This window comes from Mobula hypostoma, chromosome 15, assembly GCF_963921235.1.
Source record: "Mobula hypostoma chromosome 15, sMobHyp1.1, whole genome shotgun sequence".
Lineage (NCBI taxonomy): Eukaryota > Metazoa > Chordata > Chondrichthyes > Myliobatiformes > Myliobatidae > Mobula > Mobula hypostoma.
In genome coordinates this window covers 75,061,764-75,088,728 of record NC_086111.1, presented here as the reverse complement: position 1 = coordinate 75,088,728, position 26,965 = coordinate 75,061,764, and the positions used below count along the sequence as shown (strand labels likewise).

The following is a 26,965-nucleotide window of genomic DNA, read 5'->3' as shown; positions in this document are numbered from 1 at the left end:
AGAGTCCTTCCAGGTGAGGCCACATGTCACCTGCAAGTCTGTTAAGGTCATCTACTGTATCTGGAGCTCCCGGTGTGGCCTCCTGTATATCAGCAAGACCTGATGTAGATTGGAAGACTGGTTCGCCGAGCACCTACATTCCACCCCCTAGAAAAAGCAGGATCTCCCAGTGGACACCTATTTTAATTCCACTTCCCATTCTTATTCTGACATGTCAGTCCATGGCCTCCGAAACTGAGGCGATGAAGCCATACACAGGTTGGAGAGGCAACACCTTATATTCTGTCTGGACAGCCTCCAACCTGATGGCATGAACATCAATTTCTCAAAGTTCCAGTAATGCACCCTCCCCACTCTTCACCATTCCTCATTCCCTTTTCCCCTCTCTCACTTTATCTCCTTACCTGCCCATCACTTCCCTCTGGTGCTTCTCCCCTTTTCCTTTCTACCATGACCTTCTGTCCTCCCCTATCAGACTCCCCCTTCTCCAGCCCTGTACTTCTTTTGCCAGTTAACTTCCCAGCTTTTTACTTCATCCCACCTCCCCCTTCCCAGTTTCACCTATCACCTTGTGTTTCTTCATCCCCTCCCGCTCCTTACCCTGACATCTTTTTTTTCCTCCAGTCCTGATGAAGGGTCTTGGCCCGAAACATTGACTGTACTCTTTTTCATAGGTGCTGCCTGGCCTGCTGAGTTCCTCCAGCATTTTGTGTTGCTTGGCCTTGCAGCATCTGCAGATTTTTCTCGTTCGTGATTGAAATACTAGCGAAACGCAGTAGGTCTGGTAGCATCCATGGAAGTTAATAACCAGCTGATGTTTTGGGCCAAGACCCTTCATTAGGTCTGGACAGGAACGGGGAAGAAGACAGAATAAGAAGGTGGAGGGAGAGGGAGGAGTGCAAGCTGGAAGCTATTTGGCGAAGCCAGGTGGGTGGGGGAGGGAGGTATGAAGTAAGAAGCTGGGAGTTAATAGGTGGAAAAAGTAAATGGCTGGAAAAGATGGAATCGAATGAGAGTGGACAATGGGAGAAAGGGAAGGAGGTGGAGCACTAGGGGGAGATGATAGGCAGGTGACAAGCGGTAAGAAGTCAGACTGGGGAACTGAAGAAGAGGTAAGAAAATTACCAGGAAATGGAGAAATTGATGTTCATGCCTTCACATTTGAGGCTACCTAAATGCAAAACAAGGTGTCATTCTTTCAACCTGAGCGTAACCTCATTGCAGCAGAAGGAAAGCCGTGGATCGACAAATTGGAATGGGAATGGGGATAGGAATTAAAATGGATGGCCACCAGGAAATCCTGCTTTTTTGCAGATGGAGCTGAGGTGCTTGACAAAGCACTGAGAGGCTACTTTATTAGGTATACCAGTACACTTGCTCATTAGGCACACAAGACATAGGAGCAGAGTTAGGCCATTCGGCCCATCCAGTCTGTCTACCATTCCATCATGGGTCATTTATTATACCCTCAACCCCATTCTCCTGCCTTCTCTCTGTAACCTTTGAAGCCCTGACTAATTAAAGTGCTATCAACCTTTGTTTTAAATGACTTGCCCTCCATGGTCATCTGTGGCAATGAATTTCTACGAATTAATTACCCTCTACTTAAAAGAAATTCCTTTTCAACTCTGTTCTAAATAAAGATTTCTCTACTCTGAGGCTGTGCCCTCTGGTCCTGAACTCTCCCACTATAAGAAACATCCTCTCCACATCAACTATACATAGAAACATAGAAAACAGGTGCAGGAGTAGACCATTCGGTCCTTCGAGCCTGCACCACCATTTATTATGATCATGGCTGATCATCCAACTCAGAACCCTGCACCAGCCTTCCCTCCATACCCCCTGATCCCTTTAGCCACAAGGGCCATATCTAACTCCCTCTTAAATATAGCCAATGAACTGGCCTCAACTGTTTCCTGTGGCGGAGAATTCCACAGATTCACCAATCTCTGTGTGAAGAAGTTTTTCCTAATCTCGGTCCTAAAAGGCTTCCCCTTTATCCTCAAACTGTGACCCCTCGTTCTGGACTTCCCCAACATCGGGAACAATCTTCCTGCATCTAGCCTGTCCAATCCCTTTAGGAATTATACGTTTCAATCAGATCCCCCCTCAATCTTCTAAATTCCAACGAGTACAAGCCCAGTTCATCCAGTCTTTCTTCACATGAAAGTCCTGCCATCCCAGGAATCAATCTGGTGAACCTTCTTCGTACTCCCTCTATGGCAAAGATGTCTTTCCTCAGATTAGGGGACCAAAACTGCACACAACACTCCAGGTGTGGTCTCACCAAGGCCTTGTACAACTGCAGTAGTACCTCCCTGCTCCCGTACTCGAATCCTCTCACTATAAATGCCAGCATACCATTCGCCTTTTTCACTGCCTGCTGTACCTGCATGCCCACCTTCAATGACTGGTGTATAATAACAGCCAGGTCTCGTTGCACCTCCCCTTTTCCTAATCGGCCACCATTCAGATAATAATCTGTTTTCCTATTTTTGCCACCAAAGTGGATAACTTCCCATTTATCCACATTAAATTGCATCTGCCATGAATTTGCCCACTCACCCAACCTATCCAAGTCACCCTGCATCCTCTTAGCATCCTCCTCACAGCTAACACTGTCGCCCAGCTTCGTGTCATCCGCAAACTTGGAGATGCTGCATTTAATTCCCACATCCAAGTCATTAATATATATTGTAAACAACTAGGGTCCCAGCACTGAGCCTTGCTGTACCCCACTAGGCCTTTCAATATTTCGCAGGTCTCAGTAAGATCCCCTCTAATTCTTCTAAACACCAGCAAGTACAGGCCCGAGTCAAATGCAAATGCGCTTCATATGTTAACCCTTTCATTCTCAGAATCATTCTTGTAAACCTCCTCTAGAAACTCTCCAATGTCAGCATATCCTTTCTTAGATGAAGCCCAAAATTGCACTCAATACTTCCAAGTGCGGTCTGATCATTGCCTTATAAAGCCTCAGCATGTTGGAAAAAATACTCTGCAGCCACAGTCATACTTTGAATGCGATAAAAGAGACTGTTTGTTGTTGACGGTGAATTACCTCAGCTCCATCACAGAAGAATCCCTCAGGACAGTGAAAGTCCTAATGCTTTCACTTCCTTTCCATTACAGAACCAGAGATGGTGGGATGGTGGCTGGTTGCTAAATATTTAATTCTGTTAACAAATCCTCTGAAAATTCAAGCTATTTAACCTGCAGGCAACAAGACCTAGACAACAGTGTATAAGTACATGTTCATGCCACAAAACTATCAGGCAACAATCGAAAAGTCTAACTATCCAACTTCACATTCAATGAGCTTGTCATTGCCAAGTCCTTCATTATCAACATCGTTGGGACCACAAGACCTAGGAGCAGAATTAGGCCATTCAGCCGATCCAGTCGACTCTGTCATTCCATCATGGCTGATCCCAGATCCCACTCAACCCCATACATCTGCCTTCTCGCCATATTCTTTGATGCCCGACCGATCTCGAAATTATCAGCTTCCACCTTAAATGTTCCCATGGACTTGACTTTTACCGCAGACCGTGGCAAAGCATTCCACAAGTTCCCTCTGTTCTACGGGCGCACCCCTCAATTTTGAGGCTGTGCCCTCTAGTTCTGGATACCACCACTATAGGAAGCATCCTCTCCGCATCCATCCTATCTAGTTCTTTCAACATTTGGCAGGTTTCAATGAGATCGCCATGCATTCTTCTACAAACGTTTGTAGATTCAGATTGGCCCAAAACTGCCAAATGATCCTCACATGTTAACCCCTTCATTCCCAGAATCATCCTTGTGAACCTCCTCTGGACTCTCTCCAATGACAACACTTAGATATGGGGCCCAAAACTGTTGACAATACTCCAAGTGCGGCCTGACTAGTGTCTTATAAAGGCTCAACATTACCTCCTTGCTTTTATATTCTATTTCCCTTGAAATAAATGTCAACATTGCATTTGCCTTCTTTACCACAGACTCAACCTGTAAATTAACCTTCTGGGAGTCTTGCACAAGGACTCCCAAGTCCCTCTGCATGCCTGATGTTTGAACCTTCTCCCCATTTAGATAACAGTCCAGACTATTGTTCCTTTTACCAAAACGCATTTTCAGTAGGTTGAGTGGACTTGGCCTTCTCTCCTTGTAGTGGCAGAGGAAGAGAGGAGACCTGACAGGGGTGTATAAGATGATGAGAGGCATTGATCGTGTCGATAGTCAGAGGCTTTTTCCCAGGGCTGAAATGGCTAACACGAGGGGGTGCAGTTTTAAGGTGCTTGAAAGTAGGTACAAAGGAGATGTCAGGGGTAAGTTTTTACATGAAGAGAGTGGTGAGTGCGCGGAATGGGCTGCCTGCAACAGTGGTGGAGGCAGGTACAATAGAGTCTTTTAAGAGACACCTGGATAGGTACATGGAGCTTAGAAAAATAGAGGGCTATGGGTAACCCTAGGTAACTTCTGAAGTACATGTTTGGCACAGCACTGTAAGTTGAAGGGCCTGTATTGTGCTGTATGCTTTCTACGTTTCTATACATTTCCCCACACTGTATTCCATCTGCCACTTTTTTGCCCATTCTTCCAATTTGTCTAGGTCCTTCTGCAATCGCATTGCTTCCTCAGCACTACCTACCCCTCCACCTATCTTCGTATCATCCACAAACTTTGCCACAAGCCATCAATTCCATTATCCAAATAATTGATAAACAATGTGAAAAGCAGCAGTCCCAGTACTGACCCCTGAGGAACACCATGTCACTGGCAGCCAACCAGAAAAGGCCCCTTTTATTCCCACTCACTGCCTTTTGCCTGTCAGTCATTCTTCTATCCAGGCCAGTATCTTTCCCGTAACGCCAATAGGATTTATCTTGTTAAGCAGCCGCATGTGTGGGACCTTATCAAACGCCTTCCAAAAATCCAAGCAAATGACATCCACTGCCTCTCCTTTGAAAACCCTGCTTGTTACTTTCTAGAAGAACTCTGAGTTATCAGAGGGTTGTGGTTCTGTGGAATGCTCTGCCTCAGAAGGCAGTGGAGGCCAGTTCTCTGGATTCTTTCAAAAGAGTTAGATAGAGGTCTTAAAGATAGCGGAGTGAAGGGATATGGGGAGAAGGCAGGAAAAGCGTACTGATTGCAGATGATCAGCCATGATCACAGTGAATGGTGGTGCTGGCTCGAAGGGCTGAATGGCCTACTCCTGCACCTATTGTCTATCAAGCAAGATTCTCCTTAACAGAAACCATGTTGACTTTGACTTATTTTATCATTAGTCTCCAACTACCCCGAAACCTCATCCTTAATAATAGACTAATAATAACACTTTCACAACCACTGAGGTTAGGCTAACTGCCTAAAATTTCCTTTCTTTTGCTGTCCCCCCCAGCCTTAAAGAGTGGAGTGACATTTACAATTTTCCAGTCCTCCTGGACCAGACAGAATCAAGTGATTCTTGAAAGATCATGATCAATGCATCCGTTATCTCTTCAGCAACCTCTCTCAGGACGCTGGGATATAGTCCATCTGGTCCAGGTGACTTATCCACCTTTAGACCCTTGAGTTTGCCTAGCACCTTTTGTTTTGTAACAGCAATGGCACTCATTCTTGCTCCCTGACACTCACCAACCATTGGAACACTGCTAGTGTCTTCCACAGTGAAGACTGATGCAAAATACCCTTTAAGTTCATTTACCATTTTTATATAACTTTTATATAAGAGTTTTAGTATCCTGCTTTATATTACTGGCTAGTTTGCTTTCATATTTCATCTTTTCCCTTCTTATCGCTTTTTTCGTTTCGTTTTGTTGGATTTTAAAAGCTTTCCAATCATCCAACTTCCTGCTCACTTTGCTAACTTATATCCCCTTACCTTGGCTTTTATGCAATATTAACTTCCCTTGTCAGCCATGGTGCCTACCCCTGCCATTTGAGAACTACTTCTGTGGGATACATCTATCTTGCACCTTGTGAAGTATTCCCAGAGGCTTCAGCCACCTTTGTTCTGCCATCAGCCCCGCAAGTACCCTCCTCCAATCCACCTGGACAAGCTCCTCTCTCTCGCCTCTGTAATTCCCCTTATTCCATTGTGATACTGATACATCTGACTTATGCTTCTTCCTCTCAACCTGCAGTATGGACTCAATCATATTATGATCACTGTCTCTAAAGGGTTTCTTTACATTAAGCTCCCTAATAATACCTGGGTTATTACGTAACACCCAATCTCAGATAGCCCTTCCCCAGGCAGGCTCAAAAACAAGCTACCCTAAAAAGCCATCTTGTAGGCATTCAAGACTTTTCTCTCTTACGATCTGACACCAACCTGATTTTCCCAATCCCCTTGCATATTGAAGACCCCATTAGAACTGTGACATTACCCTGATTACATGCCTTTTCCAGCTCCCTTTTGCAATCTCAACCCCACATCTTGGCTACTATTTGGAGGCCTATATATGATTCCCATAATGTATTTTGACCCTTAGTTTCTTAACTCCACCCACAAAGATTCAACATTCTCTGACCCTATGTCACCTCTTTCTAAAGATGTAATTCCATCTCTTACCAACAGAGCCACACCACCACCTACGCCTTCCTGTCTGTCCTTGTGATACAAAGTATATCCTTTGATGTCAAGTTGCCACCTATGGGGTCCTTTGAGCCACAACTCAGTGATGCCCGCAATGTTATACTGGCCAATCTCTAATTGCACCATGAGTTTGTGCAAACACGAGGAAATCTGCAGATGCTGGAATTTCAAGCAACACACATAAAAGTTGCTGGTGAATGCAGCAGGCCAGGCAGCATCTCTAGGAAGAGGTACCGTCAACGTTTCGGGCCGAGACCCTTCGTCAGGACTAACTGAAAGAAGAGCTAGTAAGAGATTTGAAAGTGGGAGGGGGAGGGGGAGATCCGAAATGATAGGAGAAGACAGGAGGGGGAGGGATGGAGCCAAGAGCTGGAAGCTCTTTCTTTCTCCCTAGGCCTCCCGTCCCATGATCCTCTCCTATCCCTTTTGCCAATCAACTATCCAGCTCTTGGCCACATTGCCTGTGAGATGGTTTCCCAGTGATTGTACCTGGACCTCTTGTAACAATACACAATAAATATACCCTCAGTGGCCACTTTATTAGGTACACCTGCTCATCAGTGCAAATATCTAATCAGCCAATCATGTGACAGCAACAATGCATAAAAGTGTGCAGACCAAACATCAGAATGGGGAAGAAATGTGATCTGAGTGACTTTGACCATGGAATGAATGATTGTTAGTGCCAGACAGGCTGGCTTTTGTATCTCAGAAACTGCTAGTCTCCTGGGATTTTCATGCACAACAGTCAAGACCCTTTTTATTGTCATTTCGACCATAAACTGCTGGTACAGTACACAGTAAAAATGAAACAACACAAACTACAGTTTATAGAGCAGACATCCCACCCTGCAAAAACTCATTTCAGGGAGGTAGCACCATCAATTTGCAGGAGACTCCCGGGAGAGGTGGGATGTCTGCAATAGAGTAGCTCCTTAGCAGCCAGCCAGCGAGTTTAAATAACGTTAGCTATGCTAATGAACGAATGACACCTGTTAAACTCACCTCAACATGTCTTTTACAGTCTTGACCCACCATGGGCAATAGAAAAGTCACTGTTGCAAACAGTGCAGCGAGCAACACTGTCATTATTTTGACCCCTGTTAGGCAGGGGTACACTTTAGTGTAGTCAGGGGTGACGTACGTTTTATTTTTTTTGGAACACTCTGCCATGGCGCGCTCTCTCTCTCCCTCTCTCGCTCGCACGCTCTCTCTCGTGGTCGCTCTCGCACTCTCTCGCTCGCTCTCAAAAAATTGATTTCCGTGATATTGTATATAATTTGCGGCCATCAGGGAGCCACTATTAATATGCGGGAGACTCCCAGAAGTTCTGGGAGAGGTGGGATGTCTGATAGGGCTTAGAGAGAATGGCACAAAAAACAAAAATAACATCCAGTGAGCAGCAGTTCTGTGGGTGAAAATGCCTTGTTAGTGGGAGGTTAGAGGAGAATGACCAGACTGGTTCAAGCTGACAGGAGAGCAACAGTGACTCAAATAACCATGTGTTACAACAGTGGTGTGCAGAACAGCATCTCTGAATGCACAACACATCAAATCCTGAAGTAGATGGGCTACAGCAGCAGAAGACCATACCAGATTCCACTCCTGTACCTAATAAACTTTGTAGATGACCACGTGGCCAGAGTTGGAGCACTGCAGTGCTGGGCAGAATATTGGAAGAGTTTTGAGTATTTAAGCATGTTGATTCAGGAGCCAATGCAAATCAGTGACTATGCATTTAAGGTGGTAAGCTCTGATGCAGACTGGTCAGGTTTCTGACAAGTTGCATCCATGTTTATATGGACCAGAGGTTCCAACTCCATTAGTCATTAATGGCAGGTATATAGTAGATTATCCCACTGTCAATATTCTGGACATTTGACTTGGGTATACACATTCAGTACTTCCACTGAAGTCAGACACTCATTGGCTTTGTGTGCTGTATAACTATTAATTACTTTAATCAACTCAATGAGCTGTGGCTTTTCTCACAAAAGCTGCCAGTTCCACCACTGGGCTCTTCAAACAGCAATGTCATGTGTAATTTGCTCAAGATTAACACACGCAAAATGCTGGAAGAACTCAGCAGGTCAGGTCAAATCCCTTTCAACTCTTTTCTCCTGCCTTCTCTCTTTAACCTTTGATGCCCTTACAAATCAAGAAACTATCAACCTCCACCTTAAATATACCAAATGACTTGGCCTCCACACTGGTATGTGGCAAGGAATTCCAGAGATTCACTACCTTCTGGATAAAGAAATTCCCCTTGTCTCAGGCCTCAAGGGATGTCCCTCTATTCTGACAGTCAATATTTCAGGGCTCCTGATGCAGGGTCTCGGCCCAAAACATCGACTGTTTATTCCTTTCCATAGATGCTGCCCGACCAGATGAACTCCATCATTTTGTGTGTATTACTCTGGATTTCCAGCATCTGCAGAATACCTTGTGTTTATTATCGCTTGAGAATAAATGGTTTAGAAAAGAAACCTAGTATCATACATATGCAAACAATGAAAATGTGCCCTTCTAGCCCACCTCATAAATATCGATTGCCATGTTTACCTATGCTAGTCCCATCCGGCCATTAAGTACTCCACCCAGCTTCCAGACTGATCTACATACCCCTGTATTGTTTAAACATTCTTCACCTTCATTGCCTCCAAGTATTCTTGTGTTGACTGTAAACCTACTAATAAGACCACCTACATTCTTGTTCATTTATAGACATGACAAAGGCCCCAGCAACAATTAATGTTGTACAGCACTTAGTATAAACCAAGTTAGAAAAACACTCAAAATTACACATCTATTAATATTTAAAGATCAGTTGGACAGGTACATGGATAAGAAAGATTTACAGCAGGGTTTCCCAACCTTTTTATGCCATGGACCAATACCATTAGGCAAAGGATCCAGGTTGGGAACCCTTAATTTAGAGGGATATGGGCCAAACCTGGCAAATAGGACTAGCTTAGATGAGCACCTTGGCCAGCGTAGGTGGGTTGACTCTAAATACCACTTTCAAGATAATTTTGTCATGATGCCTCCAATCCTATGAGTCTTAACATGCTGGATCATGTAAATTCCACACAGATCACGTCTAACCCTCTGCCTTCATCCATTTCCCAAGTTTGTTCCTCAAAAGCTTCAGATTTGAAGGACATGATCATCCCTGCACAAGACCATACAGACACCTCCTAAATCAGTTCCTGCTTCTGATATACATAGCTTTTAGGATTGTCTGACCTAACTTGCCAAGGTCATTTCATGGCCCTGGTTTGCCTTTCCATTCTCTTAAGATCTTTCTAGTAATCCCTTTAAGCCTTGTGACTCATTCAATAGCCACACACTTTTTCCCAGGGCAGAAACAGCTAGTACAAGAGGGTATAATTTAAGGTGTCTGGAGGAAAGTATTGTGGAGGATGTAAGAAGTATACACACAGAGTGATGGGAACACCCTGCCAAGGATGGTGGTAGGGGCAGACAGGTTAGGCTATCTACGAGAAAAATGGAGGACCACGTAGAAGGGAAGGGTTAGATTGATTTTGGACATTTAAAAAGTCGACACAACATTGTGGGCTGACAGGCCGGTTCTGCGCTGCTATGTTTAATGATATGAATATGCAACAGCTCTCTCGATTCGCAAGGGTCAGAAAGAAACCATAACAGAGAGGTATTTACTAATTAGCCACCAATCTTTCTGAAATTGTACTGAACACACAAAGTGGGAATACAAAAATTAAAAAAACAGTGGACATGGAGAAGTCACATGATGCAGCTAAGTAGGGACCAAACCCAGGAAAAGATCTTGATGAACAAGGAGGATTTAGTTAAATGAATTGCAGATAACAATAAAAGTAGGCAAACTATCAGAAGCTTTAGCAACTTAGGAGAAGAAGCAACTGAGCTGAAGGATCAGAGACATTTGGGGTTTGGGTAGTGTTGGCAGTAGGTCATGATACAGAGTAATAAGACATTATCTTCTGGAGCAGCATCACATCAGTGCCTTAATGACAGTACAGGAGTGGATGATAGAGTACTTCAGGTTTAGAAGCAAAGGAAGGGATGGAAGGATGGTGTTGACAGCAAAGTAAGTCAAGAGAAATCCAGAGGGTGGCACCCATGAGTGAAAGATAAAGTTCTTAAAGATTTAGTTTTATTTGTCACAAGTACATTGAAGCATACAGTGAAACGTGTTGTTTGTGTCAAATCAAGTCAGCTGGGCAACCTGCAAGTGTCACCACACTTCCAGGACTAACACAGCTTACAACTTACTAACCCTAACTGTATACTACCCACACAGTCACAGGGAGAACGTACAAACTCCTATACAGCAGCTCACATTGAAGCCCGGTCGCGGGCACTGCAAAGCATTGTACTAACCACTATAGCATCTGTAATAAAGACTAGGGAAAAGATAAATTAAATGTACAAAAGAAACTTAAAACAACTCAGCCACCTGGCAGTGGAAGAGTTTATCATTACACACCTGCAACCATGTCCCAAAGGTTGCTCCTTGCTGTGCATGTAAATTAAAAACAGCAACAACTTCCCCAGCTCACCTGGTAGTGTAATGATGCAGTCAGAGTCTGTGAAAGCCGCATCAACCTCATCAACCTTTAGGTTTCCCTCTCCTGGCTTCAACTTCACAATAACCTCATCTGCATTCTGTTTCCAGTCAACAAACAGATCTGTAAGACAAAGCAGATTTACAGGAAATTAACAAACAGATCAGATTAACAGTCATTAAACAGCCATATACCATTGTAACAAGTTCAAATGTCAAAACTGAACATTTATTAGGCTAGCATTTCCTTTGTATAACTAATCAATTTAATGGGAAGGTAGCTGCCCAGATAACTTAAAAGTACAACTTCTTGGAGTAATATTTTGCTGATCACAAGAGATTCTGCAGATGCTGGAAATCCAAAGCAAGACACACAAAAAGCTGGAGGAATTCAACAAGTCAGGCAGTCTACAGAGTGGAATAAATAGTCGGTGTTTTGGGCCGACACCTTTCATGAGGGCTTCAAAGGTGGGGCAAGGGGTAGGTGGGGGTGAGAAAAAGCCAAAGGTAGTGGGGAAGGGAAATTTCTCCACCCCCCCCGCTTCTCTCTTTCCATTCCCCATTTTAGTTCCCATTTCACCTGCTCGTCACCATCCTCTAGTTCCCCTCCTCTGTCCCTTTTTCCCATGGTCCACTCTCCTCTCCTATCAGATTCCTCCTTCCCTGGCCCTTTACCTTTTCCACCCATCATCTCCCAGCTCTTTGTCCCCTTTTCCAGTCCTGATGAAGGGTCACGACCTAAAATACCCTCTGTTCATTCATGTCCATAGATGCTGCCTGACCTGAGTTCTTCCAGCATTTTGTTTGCTTTGCTTCACTTTGTATTTTTTGATGTGGGAGTACAAAACAAATCTGAACTAAACCCACAGATCCTACAAGATGCTGGAAAGCCACAGACACAAAATACTGGAGGAATTCAGGTCAGGCAGCATCAATGGAAAGGAATAAAGAGCTGATGTTTTGGGTCAAGACCCTTCATGAGGACTCACTTAGTTCCAACTACCAAGACTCAGTTTATACTGTTACCATAACTGGGCAAGTGACAACAAAGAGTAAAATATGAGTCAGGATACGAGCTGCCTATCAGTGAAGGAAGAAGGGAACAAGCCCAAAGACCTTACCACTGCCACAGTATAAAACACCCCAGCAATAAACAAAAACTAGCGTTTGATAGCAAATGTCAAACAGTTAACTGGGATGAACCCTGTGCAAATGCAGGCCAATCCTTTAATCTGGATGAAGAACTGGTTGCAGATACCCATGAAATTATCTGCAATCCAAAGGGGAAATGTTCTCCACCCATTAGGCTGTGGTTGCTTAGGCATGTTTATTGTTAAAGCACAAGGAAAGCTATAAATGAATAGGCTGCGGCTGCCTTTCATTAGTATGGTTGATTTGCCCTCGGGCTGAACTCCTCTTCTGTAAGTTCCTCAAAGCCCTCAATTCCCCATTGCTCCAATAATGTTTACCTCTTTGTACCTAAGTATGGTAGCAGAATGTACAGAATTCCAGAAATTCAGCACTCTCTGAGAAGATCCGACATATTTTGGTTTTCAATGACCATCTCTCATGATTCTCCCATGGTGAAAACAATCTCAGCATCTCTTCTGTCATGCCCTCCCATAGTCCCTCATTCTTTGCAATTCCAAATAAGGATTGAATATCTTTAGCTGCTATGACAAGGCAAAACTGTCATTCTGGGAAATAGCCACGTGAATCTTTTTCATTGGTATATCCTTTCTTCAATAGAGAGCAAAAATGCAGTGCTCCAGGTGTGACTTCACTCATACCCCACGCAATTATCATGGAGTTTTAGTAAAGTACAGCACAAAGAAACTTTTAGCCCATTTAGTTCATGCCAAAACCATTTAAACTGGCTACTGCCATCAATCTGAACCAGGACCACTGCCCTCCATACTTCTAAATCCAGCTTGCGTGCATTTATGTTGTCAGCTTGCTCCACTCTTACAACCCTCTACATGAAGTTTCCCCTCATGTTCACCTTAAACTTCTCATCTTTCACTCTTAACCTATCACCCTAAGATGTAGGTAGGTGATCAAAACTGCACACAATACTCCAAATTAGACTTCACCAACACCTTATACAACTTCAACATAACATTCCATCTCCTGTACTCAATACATTGATTTATGAAGGCGACTGTGCCAAAAGCTTTCTTTGGGCCCTATCTACCTGTGACACCACTTTTAATGAATTATGGACCTGTATTCCCAGATCTCTTTGTTCTACCACTCTTTTATTTTTAGAACTTTTCTTAAACAGCAGAATCATATTGGCTAACCTCCAATTCTCTGGTACCTCTCCTGTTGCTAAGAATAATTTAAATATGTCTGCTAGGGCCCCAGTAATTTCTGCACTTGCCTCCCGCAGGGTCTGAGGGAACACCTTGTCAGGCCCTGGGGATTTATTCACCCTGATATGCCTCAGGACAGCAAACACCTCTCTTTCCATAATCTGTATAGGGTCCACGAAGCTGATGCCACTTTGCCTCACTTCTATAGACTGTGTCCGTCTCCTGAGGAAAAAAAATGTAAAAAAATTATTTTTCTTTTTAAAAGATCTCCCCCATCTGTTTTGGCTCCACATGGATTACCATTCTGCTCTTCCAGAGGATCAATTTTGTCCCTCGCGATCCTTTTGCTCTTAACATATCTGTAGAATCCCTTAGGATTCTTCTTCATCTTTTCTGCTAGAGCAACTTCATGCCTTCCTTTAACCCTCTTGATAACTTTAAGCATTCTCTTACATTCAAACAACAGGAATTCTGCAGATGCTGGAAATTCAAGCAACATACATCAAAGTTGCTGGTGAACGCAGCAGGCCAGGCAGCATCTATAGGAAGAGGCGCAGTCGACGTTTCAGGCCGAGACCCTTCGTCAGGACTAACTGAAGGAAGAGTGAGTAAGGGATTTGAAAGCTGGAGCTTACATTCTCTTACATTTCTTATATTCCATAAGCACCCAATTTCCTACCTGCCTATACCTGCCATGCATCTCCTTTTTTTTTTCTTAACCAGGGCCTCAATATCTCTTGAAAACTAAGGTTCCCTACATTTCTTATCTTTACCTTTTATTCTGACAGGCACATACAAGTGTTGTGCTCTCAAAATTTCACTTTTGAAGGCCTCCCACTTACTAAGTACACCTTTGTCAGTAAACAGTCTGTCCAAACCACACTTGCCAGACCATTTCTGATACCATCAAAATTGGCCACTCTCCAATTTAGAATCTCAACCAGTGGCCAGACCCATCTTTTTGCATATTTACTTTGAAACTAATGACATTGGAGTCCCAATCAATATGTAGAAAGTTAAAAATCACCTACTTTCACAACCTTATGCTTCTGCATTCTCTCTACAAATTTGTTCTTCTAAATCTGACTCTTGGGTGATCTATGATTTCCCCTCATTAATGTGGTCATACCTTTCTTATTTCTCAGTTCCACCCATAACAGCTCACTAAACAAGTTCTCCAAACTGTCCTAACTGAGCGCTGCCGTGACATTTCCCCTGATCAATAACACCACCTGCCCTCCTTTAATTCCTCCTGCTCTGTTGCATCTAAAACAACAGAACCCCGGAATACTGAGCGCCAGTCCAGATCCTCCCACAATCAAGCCTCACTAATGGCTACATTATCATAATTCCAGGTGGTGCTCCATGCCCTGATCTCATCCACCTTTTCTGTGATACTTCTTGCATTGAAATATACGCAGTCACACTATGCACAACCTTCTGATTCCTGACTTTGTCTGAGGTCTTGCTAACATCTGTCTCCACAACTTTTCCACTAATTGTTCTCACCTCCTGCAACTATAGTTTAAGCCCCACTGTGCAGCACTAGCAATCTTTCCTGCTAGGATATTAGTCTCCTTCTGGTTCCGGGGCAAAACGCCTCTGCTGTACTGGCCTCACCTTCCCTGGAAGAGAGGCCAATGATCCAAAAATCATATGCCCTCCCACCTATACCACCTCCTTCGCCACACATTAAACTGTATAATCTTACCATTTCTGGCCTCACAAGCATATGGCATGGGCAGCAATCCTGAGATCAGAACCCTGGAGGTCCTGCCTTTTTACTGAACTACCTTTGCAGAACTTCGTCACTCTTCTGACACGTTATTAGTATCTACATGGACCACAACCTCTGGCTGTTCACCTTCCCTCTTTAGAATGCTGAGGACTCAATCTGAGATGACCCAGACCCTGGCACCCGGGAGGCAAGATACCATCCAGGAATCTTGTTCTCATCCACAGAATCTCCTTACTATTCCCCTAAGTAATGAATCCCTTATCACCACAGCTCGCCTCTTCCCTTCTGAACCACAGAGTCAGACTCAGAGCCAGAGACTTTCCTCTGTTAGGCTATCCCCCACCGACAGTATCCAAAGTGATATACCTGTAGCTGAGAGGGATGGCCATGGGTACTCTGCAGTGACGGTTTAACCCCTTTTCCCTTCCTGGCCCAAAAGGTCCACTATTTACTGTTTATCATGGATGCTGCCTGGCCTGAAGAGTCTTCCAGCATTTTGTGCATGTTGCTTCGGATTTCCAGCGTCGGCAGATTTTCTCGTGTTTGTGGTTGTACCTCTCCATATGTCTCCATCACACCTTCAGCCTCCCAAATGATCCTGTGTTCATTCAGTTCCAGCTCCTTAACACGGATGCACTTCTCACAAGTACAGCTGTCAGGGGCACCGGAGGTCTCCCTGCCTTCTCATTACCCGCAAGAATAGCATTCAGCTCTCCTGTCTGGCACCTCTACTGTTCGAACTGAGCAAATATAAATAAAGGGGAAAAAAATTCTACATCTTTTATTTTACTTGTAATACTTCTCATTTCTGAATACCAACCATCTCACAATAAAGGCCGATGTGTCATTTGTCTTCCTAAGTCAATGGATCTGATGGTTCTCATTTTGTGATTTATGTTCAAGGACACCCAGGTCCCTCCAAAAGATTTTTTGTCACGATGGATAAAAAAGGGTTAATGAGATCAGGTGGAAAAATTAAAGCATACAGAAACAGTTACAATTACTTTGTTATGCTTGAGGGATCTAAAACCTATTCCTGCTTCTCTTTTCTGATATCATTGATTTTTGTTCCTCAATCTCTAGCAGAGAACAACATAAATCCGTATAAATTAGTACAAGGATTTCAAAACTGAATACACTGCACAGCAAATTTTTCAGAAGTGTTGGTTCCTCAGAATTTTTTTTATAGTTATGATAGACCACTTGAAGCTGAACACAAATATAATTTCACACCACCTGTATCACATAGGAATTTGGAGAAACAAGAAATTTAACTTTTATTGAATATAATGCACTTTGTTGCAAAATGGTGCTGATGCTTTGCAATTGTTCATCTAAGCTAAAAATGTTTTGTCGATGATTTTCATTTGTATGCAATGTCTGAGGCTTCTCGCTTCAATGTCCAACACTAAATCAGCCAACATTGATGGATTCCACTTGCCTGAATACTGTATCGCCATGACTGCAATGCCCTGGTGAAACTTTTCACCATACTCATTACTGACAGCGCTACGATTTGCAGGGAAGAATGGGAATACAGAAAATTAATCTTTAGTGACATGCTTCATTTCATGGCTTTGTATGCTTGAAGCAGGTTTGCAACCAGTTGTAGTTCAGTGCTCTGTGGTTGCCAAGAACATTTTCAACAACATCCTTGAATATTTCCATGCAATTTTCTCCAGACCAACTAGAAGTTCTTCAAATTGCCTGTTATTGATAAGCTGTTTGATTGTGGACCAACAAAAATGCCTTCCTTAATCTTGGCATGAGTTATTTCGGGAAACATCTGTCTCAAATATTGAAATCCTTCACTTTACTTGTTCATCACTTTCACAAAATTTATTACTAGCCCCAGTTTTATATGAAGAGGAGGCAATCGTTGGGTCTACAAATAGCTTATGTGCCACACATTTCTGACCTGCAACCAACTACTTACAGAACAGCCAATCCTTTTTAATGTAATTAAAAGGCATTTGACAAGGTATCCCATGCAAGGCTTATTGAGAAAGTAAGGAGGCATGGGATCCAAGGGGACATTGCTTTGTGGATCCAGAACTGGTTTGCCCACAGAAAGTAAAGAGTGGTTGTAGATGGGTTATATTCTGCATGGAGGTCAGTCACCAGTGGTGTGCCTCAGGGATCTGTTCTGGGACCCCTACTCTTTGTGATTTTTACAAATGGCCTGGGTAAAGAGTGGAGGGATGGGTTAGTAAACTTGCTGATGACACAAAGGTTGGGGGTGTTGTGGATAGTGTGGAGGGCTGTCAGAGATTACAGGACATTGATAGGATGCAAAATTGGGCTCAGAAGTGGCAGATGGAGTTCAACCCAGATAAGTGTGAGGTGGTTCATTTTGGTAGGTCAAATACGATAACAGAATATAGTATTAATGGTAAGACTCTTGGCAGTGTGAAGGATCAGAGGGATCTTGGGGTCCAAGTCCATTGGAAACTCAAAGCGGCTGCGCAGGTTGATCTGTGATTAAGAAGGCATATGGTGCATAGGCCTTCATCAATTGTGGGATTGAGTTTAGGAGCCGAGGGGTAATGTTGCAGCCATATAGGACCCTGGTCAGAACCTGCTTGGAGTACCGTGCTCAGTGCTGGTCACCTCACTCCAGGAAGGATGTGGAAACCATAGAAAGGGTGCAGAGGAGATTTACAAGGATGTTGCCTGGATTAGGGAGCATGACTTATGAGAATAGGTTGAGTGAACGCGGCCTTTTTTCCTTGGAGCGATGGAGGATGAGAGGCGACCTGAACCAGGTGTATAAGATACATACATCAAAGTTGCTGGTGAACGCAGCAGGCCAGGCAGCATCTATAGGAAGAGGCGCAGTCGACGTTTCAGGCCGAGACCCTTCGTCAGGACTAACTGAAGGAAGAGTGAGTAAGGGATTTGAAAGCTGGAGGGGGAGGGGGAGATGCAAAATGATAGGAGAAGACAGGCGGGGGAGGGATGGAGCCGAGAGCTGGACAGGTGATAGGCAGAAGGGGATACGAGAGGATCATGGGACAGGAGGTCCGGGAAGAAAGACGGGGGGGGGGGTGACCCAGAGGATGGGCAAGAGGTATATTCAGAGGGACAGAGGGAGAAAAAGGAGAGTGAGAGAAAGAATGTGTGCATTAAAAAGAGTAACAGATGGGGTACGAGGGGGAGGTGGGGCCTAGCGGAAGTTAGAGAAGTCAATGTTCATGCCATCAGGTTGGAGGCTACCCAGACGGAATATAAGGTGTTGTTCCTCCAACCTGAGTGTGGCTTCATCTTTACAGTAGAGGAGGCCGTGGATAGACATGTCAGAATGGGAATGGGATGTGGAATTAAAATGTGTGGCCACTGGGAGATCCTGCTTTCTCTGGCGGACAGAGCGTAGATGTTCAGCAAAGCGGTCTCCCAGTCTGCGTCGGGTCTCACCAATATATAAAAGGCCACATCGGGAGCACCGGACGCAGTATATCACCCCAGTCGACTCACAGGTGAAGTGATGCCTCACCTGGAAGGACTGTTTGGGGCCCTGAATGGTGGTAAGGGAGGAAGTGTAAGGGCATGTGTAGCACTTGTTCCGCTTACACGGATAAGTGCCAGCAGGGAGATCAGTGGGGAGGGATGGGGGGGACGAATGGACAAGGGAGTTGTGTAGGGAGCGATCCCTGCGGAATGCAGAGAGAGGCGGGGAGGGAAAGATATGCTTAGTGGTGGGATCCCGTTGGAGGTGGCGGAAGTTACGGAGAATAATATGTTGGACCCGGAGGCTGGTGGGGTGGTAGGTGAGGACCAGGGGAACCCTATTCCTAGTGGGGTGGTGGGAGGATGGAGTGAGAGCAGATGTACGTGAAATGGGGGAGATGCGTTTAAGAGCAGAGTTGATAGTGGAGGAAGGGAAGCCCCTTTCTTTAAAAAATGAAGACATCTCCCTCATCCTAGAATGAAAAGCCTCATCCTGAGAGCAGATGCGGCGGAGACGGAGGAATTGCGAGAAGGGGATGGCGTTTTTGCAAGAGACAGGGTGAGAAGAGGAATAGTCCAGATAGTTGTGAGAGTCAGTAGGCTTATAGTAGACATCAGTGGATAAGCTGTCTCCAGAGACAGAGACAGAAAGATCTAGAAAGGGGAGGGAGGTGTCAGAAATGGACCAGGTAAACTTGAGGGCAGGGTGAAAGTTGGAGGCAAAGTTAATAAAGTCAACGAGTTCTGCATGCGTGCAGGAAGCAGCGCCAATGCAGTCGTCGATGTAGCGAAGGAAAAGTGGGGGACAGATACCAGAATAGGCACGGAACATAGATTGTTCCACAAACCCAACAAAAAGGCAGGCATAGCTAGGACCCATACGGGTGCCCATAGCTACACCTTTAGTTTGGAGGAAATGGGAGGAGCAAAAGGAGAAATTATTAAGAGTAAGGACTAATTCTGCTAGACGGAGCAGAGTGGTGGTAGAGGGGAACTGATTAGGTCTGGAATCCAAAAAGAAGCGTAGAGCTTTGAGACCTTCCTGATGGGGGATGGAAGTATATAGGGACTGGACATCCAAGGTGAAAATAAAGCGGTGGGGGCCAGGGAACTTAAAATCATCGAAAAGTTTAAGAGCGTGAGAAGTGTCACGAACATAGGTCGGAAGGGATTGAACAAGGGGTGATAAAACAGTGTCGAGGTATGCAGAAACGAGTTCGGTGGGGCAGGAGCAAGCTGAGACAATAGGTCGGCCAGGACAGGCAGGTTTGTGGATCTTGGGTAGGAGGTAGAAACGGGAAGTGCGGGGTGTGGGAACTATAAGGTTGGTAGCAGTGGATGGGAGATCCCCTGAGCGGATAAAGTCGTTGATAGTGTGGGAGACAATGGCCTGGTGCTCCTTAGTGGGGTCACGATCGAGGGGTAAATAAGAGGAGGTATCCGCGAGTTGTCGCTGTGCCTCGGCAAGGTAGAGGTCAGTACGCCAGACTACAACAGCAGCCCCCTTATCAGCGGGTTTAATAATAATGTTAGGATTAGTGCGGAGGGAGTGGAGAGCAGAGCGTTCCGAAGGAGTGAGGTTGGAATGGGGACAAGGTGCGGTAAAGTCGAGACGGTTGATGTCCCGTCGGCAGTTGGCAATAAAGAGATCCAGAGCAGGCAGAAGACCAGAGCGGGGTGTCCATGAAGAAGAGGAGGGTTGAAGACGGGAGAAGGGGTCATCGGTGGGGGTGGAAGAGTCCTTGCCGAAGAAGTAGGCTCGGAGACGGAGACGGCGGAAGAAAAGTTCCGCATCATGGTGAACACGGAACTCGCTGAGGTGTGGGCGAAGGGGGACAAACGTGAGGCCCTTACTGAGAACAGAGCGTTCTGCCTCCGACAGCTGAAGGTCGGAGGGGATGGTAAAGACCCGGCACGGATGAGAGCTGGGATCGGGGGGGAGGGGGGAGGCTGGGGGTGTCAGTGGAGAGGGGAGGGTTGGGGTGAGAGGAAGATGGAGCCTCTGAGGGCCCAGGAGTTGACGGTGGGATCTGAGGAAGACGGGGCTGCGGAGTGGTGGTGGGGGAAGGGGAGACGGGAGTCACAACAGCAGCACATAAAGACCCGGCCTGGAGTTAAGATGATGAGAGGCCTTGATCACGTGGATAGTCAGAGGCTTTTTCCCAGGGTTGGAATGGCTAGCACAAGAGGGCACAGTTTTAAGGTATTTGGAAGTAGGTACAGAGGAGATGTCAGGATGATGTTGTTGTTTTTTTTAAACGCAGAGAGTGGTGAGTGCATGGAATGGGCTGCCGGCAACGGTGGGAAGGCGGATATGATAGGGTCTTTTAAGAGACCCCTGGACAGGTACATGGAGCTCTGAAAAATAGAGGGCTATGGGTAAACTTAGGTAATTTCTAAGGAAAGGACATGTTCGGCACAGCTTTGTGGGCCAAAAGGCCTTTGCAAATAAAATGGCACTACTTGGTGTATCTGAGCTGCATTTCTAGTAGCAGCGCTGCTACTTTCAGATCACCACAGATATTCCAGTTGTAGTTGCTGTACTATATCTGTTCCAACAAGACTCCCAGATTTCAGCAGTTTTCTTTCATGTGTACGGCTCAGCCAATTGGTATTGAAGGATGGAAATTGCCGTTCTGCAGCAGCACAACTTTCAGGCTTAACACTGAAGAATCAATAAAAAGACGCCATTGTTGTGGGCCATGCTGGCAACCCAAAGCAGTCAAAAGCCCATTAATTTAAGTACAAAAATAGATTATCAATCTGACCAAAGAATTTTGTGAAATCTTCATGGTGGCTGTGAAAGACAGAAATGGTGCTGTGATAGGGAAATTTCATGGTGATTTTCATGATCAGCAGCCCAACATTCATAAGATATACCCAAAAGTATTCAGGAAGCAAAATCTTTGTTGTCCAGTGTTACCAAACAATGAACTGTGCAACACAGGAACAGGCCTTTCAGTCTACAGTGTCTGTGACAAATTGAACTAACTCCTTCTGCCTACACTATCCATATCCCTCCATTGTCTGAGTACTTACCTAAAAATCTGTTGAATGTCAATATTGCAACTGCTCCCACTACAGGCACCCACCTCTCTAAAAACAGTGCCTTGCAAGCCCCCATGAAACTCTCTCCCCCACACCAAGCTTACAAACCCACTACATTTCAGGCTGCCTACCTTGGCTATGCCTCTGATTTTATAAACTACTCTCAGTCTCCCCTCAGGGAAAACAATCTAAGCTTCTCTGCAGCTCATTCCCTCTAATCCAGGCAGCATCCTGGTGAACCATTTCTGCATCTTCTCCGAAGTCTGTACCTCCTCCTCATAATGCACCCCAACCATGAGTGCAACTTGACTTTTGACTCTTATATTAACATTCTATCTAACTGCGTTGCCACTTTCAATGGTACAAACTTGGACCCCAAAATCCCCTTGTCTATCAAAATTGTTAAGGATTCTGCCAATAACTATACGTATCCCTTACACGTGATCTTTGACTTACCTGGATTAATATTCATCTGCCATTTAGTACTGTTAACACCAAACACACGTCGCCAACGACCACACTCCTTTATCTACTCCAGTAGTTACTTTCCTTATAGTCTCATTAGGTTTCCTTAAATCTAGGCTGATACTGCTTAATCCTATTATTCTTTCAAGGTAATAGAGACATAGAGCACTCCAGCACAGAAACAGGCTATTCATCCCATCCACTCTGTAGTGAAACATTTTTCTGCCTGGTCCTGGGGCAATGGCACTTGGAGCTTAGCCCTCGACACTCCTTCCATTCATGTACCTTATCCAAACTGTTACAAATGAACCTGCATCAACCATTTCAGCTGGCTATTTGTTTCACACGCTCACCACCTTCTAAGAGAAGCTTTGCCACAAATATTTCACCTTGAATCCTTGAGTCCTGGGAACATCCTTGTAAACTTTCTCTGCACGCTTTCAATCTTATTGGTATCTTTCCTGCAGGCAGGTGACTCCACATCTGACCTCAGCAATGTCTTATACACCTTCAACAGATCATCCTATCTCCTGTACTCAACACTCCAACTTGTCTGGATCTGTTATTCTATCCTTCAGTGTACATTCCAGTACTGACAATTAACTAATAGATTCAGGAGTTCTCCATTTTCTCTTTTTTAAAATAAATTTGATACCATACAATAAATGGAAACTCCAGAATTTATTGACCAGGACCATTTTCTGCTGTTCCGATACAGAACCTTGACCTGAAACATTGTTCCCTCCACAGAACTGCTCAGTCTGCTGAGCTCTGTCAGGTTTGATTCTTGCTGCAGATTACAGCAACTATAGTCCTTCGTCTCCAATTTCCCCACAGAGAGGTTTGCTCATGTCACAAAGGGTTTAAACCAACATAGCTGGGTAAGATATTGAGCAAAGATTCAGAAAGTAGTGCACAACTAGAAGAGGGAAGATTAGAAAGCTCACAAAAGTGTTTGAAAGACAAGGTTCAAAGATAGACAAAAGGCATTCTGATATGCTTAATGGTTTAATCCTAAATGTAAGTGGATTCGGCAGGCAGGTTGAGAGAACGTTACCATTCTTTCACATGCCTATTACTGAAACAAGGTGAGATTAAGCCAGGCTAAATCAGCTAGCAAAGGAATGGGAAAAATTGCTTCCCTCTGTATCGCCACTGCATGATATTCCAGCAACAAAATTGTGGATTTACATAGTCCGTAGTTGCAGATTCACTGCTACACACAATGATGGAATTAGGAGACACATAGCATTTAAGTACTAGAATTGGAGAAATAAAAGTTCTGTTCACCAAATTGCCGCCCACAGTTCTGGGCACTCCATGTAAAAGTATAGACTTTGCAAGGAATACAGCATAAATTGCCAAAAAGTTATCAGCACATACTGGTGTCATTGCTTAACAACAGAAGTTGTTACAACCACTAAAATCAGGCAGCCTGCAAAAAGATTCAATTCAAATTTCAGGCCTGGGACTTTCCAGAAGACCATAAGACGTAGGAGCAAAATTCGGCCATCTGCTCCACCATTCAATCATGGCTGATCCTTTTTTCATCTCCTGAACCCCATTCCACAGCTTTCTCCCAGTAACCTTTGATGCTGTGTCTAATCAGGAACCTATCAATCTCTGCCTTAAATACACCTAACGACCTGGCCTCCATAGCTGCCTATGGTAACAAATTCCACAAATTCGCCACCCTCTGTCAAAAGAAATTTCTCAGCATCTGTTTTAACTCGATGTCTCTCTTTCCTGAAGCTGTGCCCTCTTCTCCTGGACTCCCCACCATGGGAAACATCCTTTCCACATCTACTCTGTCTCAGCCTTTCAACATTCGAAAGGTTTCAACGAGAACCCCCCCCCCATCCTTCTGAATTCCAGCGAGTACAGACCCAGAGCCATCAAATGTTCCTTATGCGATAATCCTTTCATTCCCAGAATCATCCTTGTGAACCTCCTCTGAACCCTCTCCAATGCCAGCACATCTTTTCTAAGATGAGGAGCCCAAAACCATTCATAATACTCAAGGTGAGGCCTCACCAGTGCCTTATAAAGCCTCAGCATCATATCCTACTCTTGTATTCAAGACCTCCTGAAATGAATGTTTACATTGCATTTGTCTTCCTCACCACTGACTCAAGCTGCAAGTTAACCTTCAGGGTGTTCTGCACAAGGACTCCCAAGTCCCTTTGTATCTCAGATTTCTGGATTTTCTTCCCATTTAGAAAATATTCTGCACATTTATTTCGACTACCAAAGTGTATGCCCATGCATTTTCCAACATTATATTTCATTTGCCACTTTCTTGCCCATTCTCCTAATCTGTTTAAGTCCTTCTGCAACCTACCTGTTCCCTCAACAGTACCTGGCCCTCCACCAATCTTCGTATCATCTGCAAACTCAGCAACAAAGCCATCTATTTCATCATCTAAATCATTGATACACAGCATAAAAAGAAGTGGTCCCAACACCAACCCTTGCGGAACACCGGTCACTGGCAGCCAACCAGAAAAGGATCCCTTTATTCTCACTCTCTGTCTCCTACCAGACAGCCAATGCTGTAACCATGCCAGTAACTCGCCTGTAATATCATGGGCTCTTAACTTGGTAAGCAGCCTCATATGTGGCACCTCGCCAAAGGCCTTCTGAAAGCCCAAATGTACCACATCCACTGGATCCCCTTTATCTATCCTACTTGTAACCTCCTCGAAGAATTCTAGCAGGTTCGTCAGGCAAGATTTTCCCATATGAAAACAATGCTGACTTTGTACTATCTTGTCCTGTGTCACCAAGCACTTCATCACCTCATCCTTAATAGTTGACTCCAACTACTGAGGTCAGGCTAACTGGTCTATAATTTCATTTCTGCTGCCTTCCTCCTTTCTTAAAGAATAGAGTGACATTTGCAATTTTCCAATCCTTTGGCACCATGCCAAAGTCCAATGATTTTTGAAAGATCATTGCTAATACCTCCAAAATCTCTACCACTAACTCTTTCAGAACCCTCGGGTGCAGTTCATCTGTCCAAGTGACTTATGCACCCTTAGGTCTTCCAGCTTTTTGATCACCTCCCTTGAAATAGTAACTGCACTTGCCCCTCCTCCTTCACACGCTACAACACCTGGCACACTGCTAGTGCCTTTCATAGTGAAGACTGATGCAAAATACTCATTTAGTTCATCTGCCATCTCCTTGGCCCCCATTATTATTTCTCTGGCCTCATTTTCTAGCAGTCCTATATCCACTCTCATTTCTCTCTTATTTTTTACATACTTGAGAAAACTTTTACTATCCACTTTGATATTGTTTGCTAGCTTGCTTTCATATTTCATCTTTTCCCTCCTAATGATTCTTTTAGATGCTCTCTGTAGGTTTTCAAAAACTTCCAAATCCTCTATGTTCCCGCTAATTTTTGCTTTGTTGTATGCCCTCTCTTTTGCTTTTACATTAGCTTTGACTTCCCTTGTCAGCCATGGTTGAATTATTTTGCAATTTGAGTATTTGTTTTTTGGAATACATCTACCTGCACCTTCCTCATTTTTCCCAAAAACTCACGCCATTGCTGCTCTGCTGTCATCCCTGCCAGCATCTCTTTCCAGTTTACTTTTAGCTATCTCCTCTGTTGGGAGGCCTGCATATAACTACCATCAGGGTTCCTTTACCCTTTCAGTTTCTTAACTCAAACCACAAGGCTTCAGTATCTTCTGACCCTATGTAACATCCTTCTACTGATTTGGTATCATTCGTTACCAGCAGAACCACACCACCCCCTCTGCCTACCTTCCTATTCCTCTGATACAACGTGTAACTTTGGACATTCAGCTCCCAACTACAGCCATCCTTCAGCCTTGATTCAGTGATGGCCACAACATTCTACCTGACAATCTGTAATAGTGAAACAAGATCATCCACCTTATTTTTTATACTCTGTGCATTGAGATTTTACACTTGAGTGCTATATTTGCTATCCTTTTTGATTCTGCATCCTTAATGCCCTGATACTCACTCTGCTGGCTGCAAATTTGACCTATCATCAGCCTGCCCTTCCTGACAGTCTGACTGTACCACATCTTTGCTTTTTTACCATCCGTCCTATCTTGAATCCCTTTATTTCGGTTTCCACCCCTTGCCAAATTAGTTTAAACCCTCCCAACAGCTCTAACAAACCTGCCCACAAGAATATTGGTTCCCCTCGGGTCCAGGTGCAATCCATCCCTTTTCTACAGGTCCTATCTCCCCCAGAAGAGATCCCAATGATGCAAGAACCTGAAGCCCTGCCCCATGCACCAGCTTCTCAGCCACACATTTCTCAGTCAACTCATCCAGTTTTTACCCTCATTAGCACCTGGCATAGGTAGCAATCCAGAAATTACTACCCTGGAGGTCCAGCTTCTCAGCTTTCTCCCTAGCTTTCTAAATTTTCTCTTCAGGACCTCATTGCTTTTCCTTTCTATGTCATAGGTACCAATATGTACAAAGACATCTGGCTGCTCTTCCTCCCTAATATGCTGTGGACGTGATCTGAGACTTCCCCAATTCTGGCACCTGGGAGGCAACATACCATCCGGGTGTCCTGTTCATGACCACAGAATCTCCTGTCTGTTCCTGTGACTATTGAGTCCCCTATTGAGTATTGAGTATTGAGTACCATTCACCTCTTCTCCGTTTTTACTTTCTGGTGCAGGACCATGGACCCATGGTCAATGCCATCACAACAGTTTCATCACAACTGTTGTTTCGGTGTCTGCAGTTCTTCTTTGATTTTCATATTGAACAGGGTTTCCATTCCCTGCTCAGTGGTTGGT

General features: G+C 44.5%; 1 protein-coding gene across 6 annotated transcripts in view; it reads right to left on the bottom strand.

Annotated features, from left to right (window-relative positions):
• Nucleotides 1–26,965, bottom strand: part of usp19 (ubiquitin specific peptidase 19) — a 215,667-nt gene that overhangs the window by 164,939 nt on the left and 23,763 nt on the right. For all 6 annotated transcript variants that reach the window (XM_063068283.1, XM_063068282.1, XM_063068287.1 and 3 more), the window contains one exon: nt 11,149–11,277. In XM_063068283.1, the coding sequence (XP_062924353.1) occupies nt 11,149–11,277 (129 nt within the window). The remainder of the gene's footprint in view (nt 1–11,148; nt 11,278–26,965) is intronic.